The sequence below is a fragment of the Pinus tabuliformis genome, chromosome Q (genome assembly GCF_031772625.1).
Source record: "Pinus tabuliformis cultivar Carrire ecotype Pingquan chromosome Q, CPIR1, whole genome shotgun sequence".
In the NCBI taxonomy this organism is placed as follows: domain Eukaryota; kingdom Viridiplantae; phylum Streptophyta; class Pinopsida; order Pinales; family Pinaceae; genus Pinus; species Pinus tabuliformis.
The window spans coordinates 746,629,119-746,640,553 of record NC_142296.1 but is presented as its reverse complement, the minus strand read 5'-3'; the positions used below and the strand labels follow the sequence as shown (position 1 = coordinate 746,640,553).

At 39.9% G+C, this 11,435-nt stretch overlaps 1 protein-coding gene across 1 annotated transcript; it reads right to left on the bottom strand.

Annotated features, from left to right (window-relative positions):
• Positions 1 to 1,441: 1,441 nt before the first annotated feature.
• LOC149221691 (uncharacterized) lies at positions 1,442 to 2,011 on the bottom strand. The gene has a single exon (XM_089387450.1). The coding sequence runs from the start codon at positions 2,009 to 2,011 to the stop codon at positions 1,442 to 1,444; it is 570 nt and encodes a 189-aa protein (XP_089243576.1).
• Between the last annotated feature and the right edge of the window lie 9,424 nt (positions 2,012 to 11,435).

The following is an 11,435-nucleotide window of genomic DNA, read 5'->3' as shown; positions in this document are numbered from 1 at the left end:
TAGGCCTATCTTGCACACAAGTTCATGCCCATGGTGTCCTTCATTGGCCTTGTAAGGGTGATCTTGGTGAAAGATTTTGAGAGCAGTATGAGGTGTCTAGGAGGAAGGTGGAATGACTTGAGTGGATGTGGATGAGTGTGAAAACCCCTGAAAATAAAAAATAGTCCCTGTAGACTAATCAAGTACATACATTAAATGATCAATATTGCAGCAACATGAATCAAAGTGGAAAGGATGAGTTGAATTTTGTTTCTTTAAGATCTACTCTAACATATACCTAATTTAATTGCAAAATCAATGCTACTAACTTCTAAGTTGCAGAAACCAAGCATGAAAAAGAGTTTCAATCCAAAAATTAACAATTTTCAAGAAATCATAAACACATGTTTTTGGCTTGTTGTTGTAGACCTTCCAACCACCCTTCCCACAAGAGAGGTAGTGGTCACCTGCAACTACAATTTTTATAATATAATTTCTACTCAAACAAAGAAATAAATGTAATGCTTTAAAAAAGAAAAAGGAAAGACTATAGGAGAGGGACTAAAGCCTCTGGTTTGGCCCAAACCCAAGGGTTTCATCCCTCCAAAATTAACTCAGATGCAGACCAACTGTAAACTTTTCATTGACATAAAATGAGAGTCACATAAATTATATGAAAGATGAAAATAACTGTATCAAGCACTAGGATATTAGTAGCTACTCCTATATCCAAAAAAGTTTGAATCCCAATGAGCCTTTATGATTATTTATATATACAAAAATTAGCTGAGGGCAGCTCCCATGAAAAGAGGAGTGGTTCCCTTCAAAATCTCGAGATTGGTGGATTTGGTTCCCTTGGATATTCACATGCACTTGAGTTCCTCGGATGCTAGTGAATTTGAGTTTTTGGTGAGGAATATTTGATCTCAAGCCGAGTTAGAGAGTAAACGTAATGGACAAGCCTGACCCCTTATATTCTCTCTATGTGTCTCCAATCAGTTACTGCATATTAAATATCTCCAAAAATACTTCTTTTACCTGCATATTAATCACATTATGCCATGAAATTTTTTTTTCCAAGGAAAAAAGCGAACTTTTTTATAAGAAGTAAAAAAGTTACATAGCACATGAGTTAACATTTTGAAAACAGAACTACCTGGACAAGGCAAAACTCCTCTAACGAGGATCAGCAACACCTCTTCCAGGTGCAAGTCAGAAAAAACTATTTTCTACCTGAGCAGTCATATCCCGAGATAGACAAAACGAGAGAAACATAAAGTCAACTGGGCCTCCTTACATAAGGAAAACAGCCCAAGTACACAGGAACATCCATAAACTGCTCTTCAAAACGGAGCATCAATGTATCCAAAATAGTTGAAACCAGCAAAAGGAAACTACATATGCCACTTGATATCATATGAACTCAGATAATCTAGTGCATATAAATGAAACCGAATCCAAGCTAATCATAAGGGGGGAGATCCGACACACGGATCTGATCCATAAGCTGTTCGGTTATCCTCCAAGAGCCCACAACTTGCTGCAAGCCAGTTTTAGAAAGCCCATCTGCCTCTTCGTTGCATTCCCTGTATATGTGATCAATATAAAAAACATTAAACTGTTGTTTTAAAGTTTGAATTTCTTCTAATAAAGGCATCAACATGTAGTGCTGGCATCTAAATTTCCCTGTAACCCAATTAACAACATTCTTAGAGTCTCCGAAAATCTGAACTGTGAGGATGTTTTTGTGGATGAGCCAACAAAGAAGAAGCTTTAAAGCAGAGAGTTCAGCAAAGTTGTTTGAGCCCACTCCTATTCCTACTGAAGCCTTTATAGAGTGTGATGAACTAATATGAATGCACAGCCCAGCACCCGTGTAATTGTCTTGGGCTGCACCGTCAAAAAAGGCCCACGGTACCCCATCTCTAATTTGGAACTCCTTCCTCTGATTTATTCTTGTCTTCTCCTCCTTTAATGGGATACTGCCAAATATGGCGCTGCTCTGGATAGCAACAGCAGCCTCAGGGCACATTATGCCATGAAATACAACAAGCACTCTTTAATATTCTTGCTAAGCATATTATGGTTAAAAGATAAAAAATAATGTGAGAAAATGAGAGTTTTAAGGGATGGAGGATAGTACAATGGGCCTCAAAATATACCTATTGATGGGACCCATCATCACCCCCTTACTGAAGGTGTTTCTCACCCTTTGAGCAACTTAGTCACTTATGTGAAGTTCATTCATGGCCCTGGTGGCCTATATGATATCCCAGGGCATCTCAGATGGTGTGCCTTCTTGTGGATAAAATCATGCATTTGCTTCTATGTCTCTTCACTCCATTTGTTCTGTTTCCTAGTCTCTTCTCTCCTGTAGGACCAATAGTAAGGGAGGATTAAGTTTGATTCCTATCCACTTGATCTTCAACCTTTGCATGATTCTTTTGTAGAGTGGGGTTCTCTTCAAGGAATTTCTTAGTCTTTATGGAGAGTGATACTCTTTGATTTGCAAACTATGAGGTAGATCATGCCATCTTATTTGGAAAACCTGCAAATGCTCTGTCCCCAACATCCTAAAGGTGTATTCAAAATGAAGGATAGTTTGTTCTTGGGTTTCCATATACCAAGGTGCCAATTTAGGATCAATGGAGATAAGGTTGTGGTTACCGATGACAACCTTAGTGCTCACTAATTCTGCTATGATGTATAAAGGCACCCTCTCTTATCTTGTCATCACCCTCCTTGCTTCTTCAATTCTTTTATCTTCATGGGTCAACTGAGATTTTAGTGCCATTAGTTGCATCTCTCCAAATTTTTATTTGGGGTCCCAAAAATTCATGTCTGTGAGGATCATATTGTGCATTTAGAACTCAGATAGTTTGGCTCTATTCTCAATACTTTCCTTTTTGCAAAAGTAAATGAACTTTATGTAGTCTTGAAAAGGTATAGAGCCATACTGTGCTAATATATTTATTTGAAATTGCATAGGATTTTGATGGTTGCCTGCATTGTATGGCTTCCATGGATAAACTTTCCCCAGTAGAAAGTTGTACATCTTTTTCTTGTAGTTTCTCTCTTAGCCTTCTGTTTTCTGTCTGTAGTTTGTCCCTCATGAATGACTCTTTCAGCCTTAAGTTATTCAGTTCATGGATCCTTTTGTTGAAATGTGGCAACAAGAATATTCCAATTTTAATTTGTCCTTGAATTAAAATTTGAATTTAGTCTCACCAACTGCTTGAAAAATAATAAATTAATTCATCTTGAGTTAATTAGTTGGAGAAATTCAAGTTAGAAGTATTTGTGAAGTCATGCAACAATTATCCCTTAATTTAAGGAGATTATCCCATAATTAAGGAGATAAGATTGTGTTGTATTTGAGTTGTAATTAGTTAGCTCAGTTTACTGAGTTAATTCTAGTTAAATTACTTCCAAACTGTTTGAGGAACTAATTGTGAGTTCAGTCAGTTAATTCATGCATGCATCCAACTAGTGTACTCCAGATAATTGAATATTCTCTCATCAGTAACTCATGCATGTCTATTCTGAGAAAGACCCAGTTGAGATTAAAGACAGGGACAGTGTACTATTAGTTGCATGTGTTTTCCTATAAACAAAACTCATGCATGCAAAAGGAATTCATTCCTTGAGGATTGCACAGTTTTACAGGGTGTGAGGTCAGTGTGAGTGATTAGTGTTACACTTGGTAATAGTAGGATCACCCAGGAGAAACAACACAATGAAATAGGAGATCAGGAGGGCAAAGGAGAAGGCTTTTGTGTGTATTTCTGATATATTTCCAACTTTTAATGATAATACAAATAGTGGGGTTTTTAGCTGAGGCTTTCCCTTGAGTATTCTTCTGTGTTTCATGTGCTTTGATTCTTCTTTGGTTATATGTGTTCCACTTGATCTTGCTCAAATCTTTTAAGCTTCTGCTAATTGATTGTAGAAGTAGATTAAAGTATTTTTCTTTAGTTACATTGCATTATCAAGTTAACCTATAGTCATAATTTCTACATGGTATCAGAGCTAGCTGATCTATAAAGAAATTTCTACATGGTATCGGAGCTGTGAACAATATACTGAGAAGAGAATTTGAAGTTTGAAGTTTGGGGTTGCAGGTGCAAAATCGAATTCCTATCATACTTCAAGGTTGGCCAATGACATCTAATGGCTTGAGACTTGAGTATGCCTTGGATGATAGCTTGAATTACATAACATGGAAATATCACATGGAGGTTGTATTAGAAGACAACGGCTTGAAGGAATTCATTGATCAAGAAATCCCAAAGTCAGCTTCAACTAATGCACAAGAGTTGGCTGAGTGGAAGAAGTGTGTGGCAAAGGCGAGATGGATCATCCTTGAGGGATTTCAATACCATATTGTCTCAAGTCTCCATGGGAAGGATACTCCATTTTCAATGTGGAAGACATTGAAGGACCTCTACCAGAATAGTAGTGACTAGAGGAAATTGGCGCTCAAGGATAAGCTTTGAATAATCAATATGGAGAAGGGCGATACTATTTCCACATATATGAACAAGCTCACCACCTGTAGAGATGAGCTTAGTAGTGTGGGAATAACTACTGTCGATGATGATATGGTGAGCCTCGCTCTCCTTGACCTTCCAAAGAGTTGGAATAGCTACCAAGACTCTGTGAATGGAAGGGAGAAACTACCGGATTAGGAATGACTGTGGTCGGATCTGATGCAGGAGGAGACCAGGAGGAGCACACAAGATGGTTCTTCATCCAAGAATGATGATGAAGAAAAACTGGCCTTAGCAAGTAAGGCAAGGAAAGGGAAGGGGAAGGCTTCCCATTCCAAATCGAATTCTTCTCATGGAGGGAAGAAGGTTGACAAGTCTAAAGTGAGATGCTTTAATTGTCACGAGATGGGACATTATGCGACTAATTGCCCATCGAAGAAGTCCAAGAAGGGATCCTCAAAAGGATCGAAAGGTAAGGCATTAGCCTCCCAGTTCGAAATGGGCTTTACCCTCATCGCATGCTTGGTGTCATCTATGGTGGGTTGTGTTTGGTATCTTGACAATGGAGCCTCATTCCACATGACTAGTGATAAAAGTTTATTCTGTACCTTGGAGGAGAAATACCTCAAGATGTATATAGATATGGGTGACGATGGAAAGTATAGTGTTTCAGGAGTGGGCACAGTTTCATGGAGCTCCTCTCACCCTGACAGATGTGAAGTATGTGCCTGGACTGAAGAAGAACTTAGTATCGGTCGCGATGTTGGAGGAAAAAGGCTACGATGTTGTCTTCAGTAAAGGAAAGGCGTTCCTAATAAACATAGCCACGGGTCAGAAAAAGAGGATTGGGGTTCGGGTGAAGAATCTCTATAAACAAGAGGTAGATGATTGTGCAGCATTGAGTTTGAAAGCAGAATTGGTGCAAAGCCAAGGCATTGGCGAGTTATGGCACAAACGGTTGGGCCATTTTGATCATGGGGCCTTGAAGATAATGTAGTAGATATCTATAGGACTTCCCAAAGGTAAACTTGAGCAAGTTGACACATGTAAAGGTTGTACCTTGGGAAAGTACGCCAAGTCTTTCTTTCATGATTGAGACAGTCGAGTAGAAGCGATCTTAGAGCAAGTTCATAATGATTTAAGTGGACCATTCTCGACGGAATCCACAATGAAGCAAAGGTATTATGTGATTTTCATTGATGATTATTCTCGTAAATGTTGGATTTATTTCATGCAGAAGAAGGACCAAACCTTCTCAAAGTTTTGTGAGTTCAAAGCTTTGGTCGAGAAAGAATCAAGGAAGAAGATCAAGGCCTTGAGAAGCGACAACGGTGGAGAATATGTCTCTCAAGAGTTTAAGGACTTCTGTGCAGTGGAAGGAATTAAATGAGAGTTGACGACACCTCATAACCCACAGCAGAATGGGGTGGCCAAGAGGAAGAATAGAACTATTGTAGGGGTAGCACGGGCGATGTTGCATGACCAAGGCCTACCACTTCATTTGTGGGCTGAGGCATGCAACACAACAGTCTATTTGCAGAATAGAAGCCCACATCGCATACTTGGGATGAAGACACCAGAGGAAGCTTTCTCTGGTAAGAGACTAGATGTGGGTCATTTCAGGATCTTTGGCTCATCAGTATATTGCCATGTGATAAAGGATGCACAGAAGAAGCTTGAGCCGACAGCAGAACTGGGGATACTTGTGGGGTACACTGATACACCCCACAACTATCGGGTGTATTTGCCTACCAGTCGGAGGACAGTGGTTCGCAGAGATATCAAGTTTGATGAGCAGAAGGCCATGCGAGTTTCCCTTGAGAGGGAGCTCCAACTACAGGCTGAGGAGGAACTGTTGGTTATTAAGGATGAGGAGCCTCAAACTGATGCGGAGTAGCCACATGCAGAGGTTCCAAGGGTGGAGAAATCCACTCAAGCAGAGTCTTCCAGAGATGGATGGAAGCACATAAGAGAAGCTGATAGATTGTTATCGGATGTGAGAGAGAATGTGGGAGAACCATCTTCTCAACGTAGACAGAGGAGGTCACCTGAGAGGTACACTGGATAAATGGCCCTTGTTGGGGAATGTGTTGATACCGAACCATCTTCCTTTGAGGAAGCAATGTAGCAACTGATTTGGGTTGATGCTATGGTGGAGGAGTATGACCCCATAGTTCATAACAGTGTTTGGGACATGGTTCCTATATCGGAGAACAAGTTAGTTGTGAGTTCCCATTGGCTTTACAAGGTAAAGCAAGCCGCAGATGGTAGTGTGGAGAAGCATAAGGAAAGATTTGTTGCCCTTGGTTTCTCACAGGTCAAGGGGATTGACTATGATAAGAATTTTGCTCCTGTCACAAGGTACTCATCTATCAGATCAATGTTGGCACTATCAGCACAGATGGGTTCGAAGATCCATCAGATGGATGTGAAGACTACATTCCTCAATGGAAATATTGAGGAAGAGGTGTACATAGAGCAGCTAGAAGGTTTTGACACCTTTGATCGTGAGTCGCATGTGTGTCGACTCAAGAGAGCTTTGTATGGGCTGAAGCAAGCACCTCATGCTTGGTACACTAGGATAGACAACTAATTCACCAGGTTGGGCTTCACAAAGAGTGAAGCGGATGTGAACCTGTACCACATCATGGTGAAAGGTAAGAAGTTGATCATTGTACTTTATGTTGATGATCTCATATTGATAGGTGATGATCAGTTGATCATGTCTTGCAAGGAGGCCCTTGCAAGAGAATTCGAGAAGAAAGACATGGGTCTCATGCATTACTTCCTTGGCATGGAAGTGTGGCAGAAGGATGGGGAGTTGTTTGTGTCTTAAGGCAAGTATGCTAATGAGATACTCAGGATATTCCACATGGAGAAGTGCAAGCCCATGTAGACTCCTCCAGCAGGTAACTGGAGGAAGGAGGATGCTACTTCAGGAGAAGTAGTAGAGGCTATTGTATACAGGCAACTTGTGGGTTCACTGATGTACTTAGTGAACACATGACCAGATTTGTGCTATGTTATGAACCAGCTGAGTCAAGCGATGGTTTAGCCTACCAAGATGTTTTAGAAGGTGGAAAAGCATGCATTGAGATACCTCAGAGGCACATCTCAGTATGGATTATGGTACAAACGGATAGAGGTAGTGAAGCTATAGGGCTTCACTGATTCAGATTGGGCAGGGAGTCCATAAGATCGGAAGAGCACATCAGGAGGGATTTTAAACCTTGGGTTAGTTGCAATTTCTTAGTACAGCAGGAAACAGAGGTCAGTTGCACTCAGCTCGGCATAGGCTGAATACATGGCTACAAGTCAGGTAGCATGTGAGGCCATCTGGATGCAGAAAATCCTAGTTGGTTTGTTTGATAAGAGGATGGATCCAACTGTGATCTATTGTGATAATCAAAGTTGTATCAAACTCTCTGAGAATCCAATATTTCATGATAGGTCCAAGAACATCGATATCTGGTAGCATCATCTTAGAGACTATGTAGCGAGGAGGATCATGTTGCTGTGGTATATTTCGATAGAGGAGCAAGATGCAGACATTTTGACAAAGGCATTGTCAAAGTGTAAATTTGAGTTCCATAGAGACAGGATCAAGGTGGAAGATAATCCCTTTCTTGTTGAGAGGGAGTGTTGAAATGTGGCAACAAGAATATTCCAATTTTATTTTGTCCTTGAATTAAAATCGAGAATTAAAATTCGAATTTAGTCTCACTAGCTGCTTGAAAAATAATAAATTAATTCATCTTGAGTTAATTAGTTGGAGAAATTCAAGTTAGAAGTCTTTGCGAAGTCATGCAACAATTATCCCTTAAATTAAGGAGATAACATTGAGTTGTAATTAGTTAGCTTAGTTTACTGAGTTAAGTCCAGTTAAATTAGTTCCAAACTATTTGAGGAATTAATTGTGAGTTCAGTCAGTTAATGCATGCATGCATCCAACTAGTGTACTCCACATAACTGAAGTTTATCTCATCAGTAACTCATGCATGTCTATTTTGAGAAAGACCCAGTTGAGATTAAAGACAGGGACAATGTACTATCAGTTGCATGTGTTTTCCTATAAACAAAACTCATGCATGCAGAAGGAATTCATTCCTTGAGAATTGTGCAGTTTTACAAGGTGTGAGGTCAGTGTGAGTGATCAATGTTACACTTGGTAACAATAGGATCACCCAAGAGAAACATCGCAAGGAAATAGGAGATCAGGAGGGCAAAGGAGAAGGCTTTTGAGTGTAATTATGATATATTTCCAACTTATAATGATAATACAGATAATGGGGTTTTTAGCTGAGGCTTTCCCTTGAGTATTCTTCTTTGTTTCATGTGCTTTGATTCTTCTCTGGTTATATGTGTTCCGCTTGATCTTGCTCAAATCTTTTAAGCTTTCACTAATTGATTGTAGAAGTAGATTAAAGTATTTTTCTTTAGTTATATTGCATTATCAGGTTAATCTACAGTCAGAATTTCTACATGGTATCAGAGCTAGCTGATCTATAGAGAAATTTCTACACCTTTCATTCAATTTCTCCTCCATGAGGCCAACATATTCCACCTTATTGGATTTTTCAATTTGCATCCATCTATGAGCCCTGCCTCTTTTCTTTTCCAACTCAAAGGAGAGTGGTATAGCAAATTTATAGTGGGATTCAATGTTAGGTTGTGGATAAGGTTACTGGATTTCTTTAGGACCTTCTTCCCTTCCTTTTGATGTGGCTTCCCCTTCCTCTAGCATCTCTTGTTCCTCCTGTAGTAACCCCTATTTCTCTTGCAGAAACCCTTGTTTCTCCTGTAGGAACCTTGCTTTTATCTATAACTCCTATGTTTTCTGTTGTAACATGATAAATTTTTATTTGAGCCTCTTAGAGGTGACTCCTTTGGCGGTGGTCCTACCTATGGGTGGTGAAGGTTGTCTACCCTTGGCTTTAGGGGAAATAACCTCTTCAATTTTTCCTTCACTATGTCCCACTTCTTATCTTTTGCTAGTTGATTCATCAAAGATGATAGGAAATTTTGAAGGAGGTTGAGGCTTTCCTTGCTTTATCCTGATTCTCTTTCTTGTTTTAATGTACAATGGGCCTTACCCAGGCTGCTTTCTCTTGGGCTTGATATGTTTGCCAATTGTGGCCAATGTAGTATCCACCTCTTATTCTGTGTTTCCCAGTGAGTGACTTATTCTCTTCCCTTGTCCTTCGACCATATGAGGTTTGGAGGACACCTTATGGTTCTCTTCCTTCGATCTTTGTTTCTCTCCCTCTTTTTCCTCTGTTTTTGCTTTCTCCTTCTCTTCTTCCTTTTCTCCCCTACCCCCAATACTAGATGCTGGTGTTTCTTCTTACTGTGTGGAGGTAAGGGCTTGTGTTTCAGTGAAGGTCTCCCTGTCCATGTCCACAAATCCAGTCCACAACACAGGGTTCGTTAGGTGGCTTAAGGCATCCATGACAGTGAGCTCGATGAGGCCATGTTGGGCAATGTGTTGGTGCTTCCCTTCCCTCACTTTTTGACTCATTTCAATGATGGATTGTAATAGGAAATGTGGGACATTGAGTTTGTTTATAATTTGTAACTTTGTCTAGGACCTTAGCTCATAGAGCAACCTAAATTGATAGGCATACACAATTCTTAACCTCCCCTCACCGAATATGTACTTGAGGATGTGATAGACCACTTCATCCTAAGGGTAAGGGAGGTTCTCTCTTCTTACTCCATTTTTGTATTCCACAGGATTCTATATATGGAGGAAGAGGTTTTTCTTGGCTATAACACCTATGTCCTTATCCTTCTTTCTCCATCGAACTCCTAAGGGTATGGTGGTTACTCTGCTTATAAGCTCCACATTCAAATGGATTGCAAGTCCTCTAACAACAACAATGGCACTATTTTCTCCCTGAGAATTAAGGGCCATGGAAAATTCATGGGTTACCTCATCATCATACCCCTTTAATTGCTCAAAGAATCCCATCCACTGGTGTCTCAGAAAAAATGTCCATAAGAGGGGGATGCTGATGGATTCTTTTTTTATATGTGGGTTCTCTTCGATTAAAACCTCCTCCCATTACTCCTAATGCTCCTTTTCTAGGTTATTTGAGGTAATTTTTCAATATTTGACCTTGAGTAGTCTCAGTTGCAGAGGTAATGGATAATATTTGTTAGAGGAGGAGAATGATGGTACTCTTGACTATGGGAAAATATTTTTCTCTGCTCCTATATTTCCTTCTTATGTGATAAATATTTGAGGGAAGTTATTGCACAAGGGTTTTCTACAGGATACCCATATTAAGCAAAGAATTTCATAATTGTATGAAACTTGGAGAGGGAGGAGGCCACTTACCATTTTCAGGATGACTCTCTTATGTGCATGAGGGTTTGAGGAAAATTTCTAGTGATTTTGGCTCCTTTTCTCCCCTTAATTCATCCCTATAGGTTCTCTTCTGTGCTCGTGTAGCACTTCAGATCCTCTTATAGCAGTGGTATCCACTCCTATAGCACCTACAAACTCAGTCAGTGGCAATTTAGTGGCACCCTAGGAAGACACTGGTAGCATCTAGCTCATCCTTAGGTACTTTGGTGGGTCTCTCTAATTGTTTTCTTGGAATGAACAATTGTGCAAATGGAATCAAGCTTTATACTTTTATTCCCTTTTTTGGTAATGGCTCAGAGAACTTTGGTGACTTGGCTCTTGCATGAATTTCCTCTTTTAGTCGTTTTCCCCACTCCTCATAATTATCACCCCCATCAGTTTGACTTTTCCACGTTGCATGTGTGGCTGAGTGAACTATAGTCTACTAATCAAAGGTGGCTAAGTTTACTGGCCACCTCTAGCCCATAAAAGCTCCATTCTATGTTATTAAACACATTTTTTACCATGATGTGCATAGGGAAGAGGTGAGGGGTGTCATACTTGAGCCTACCTGTGATGTTGAATTTGATCCAAACTTAAACATGAACGCACAAAAT

Bases quoted from the DNA above. Each gene is read 5' to 3' on its own strand.
- LOC149221691 (XM_089387450.1), bottom strand. From the start codon at position 2,011: ATGTGCCCTGAGGCTGCTGTTGCTATCCAGAGCAGCGCCATATTTGGC.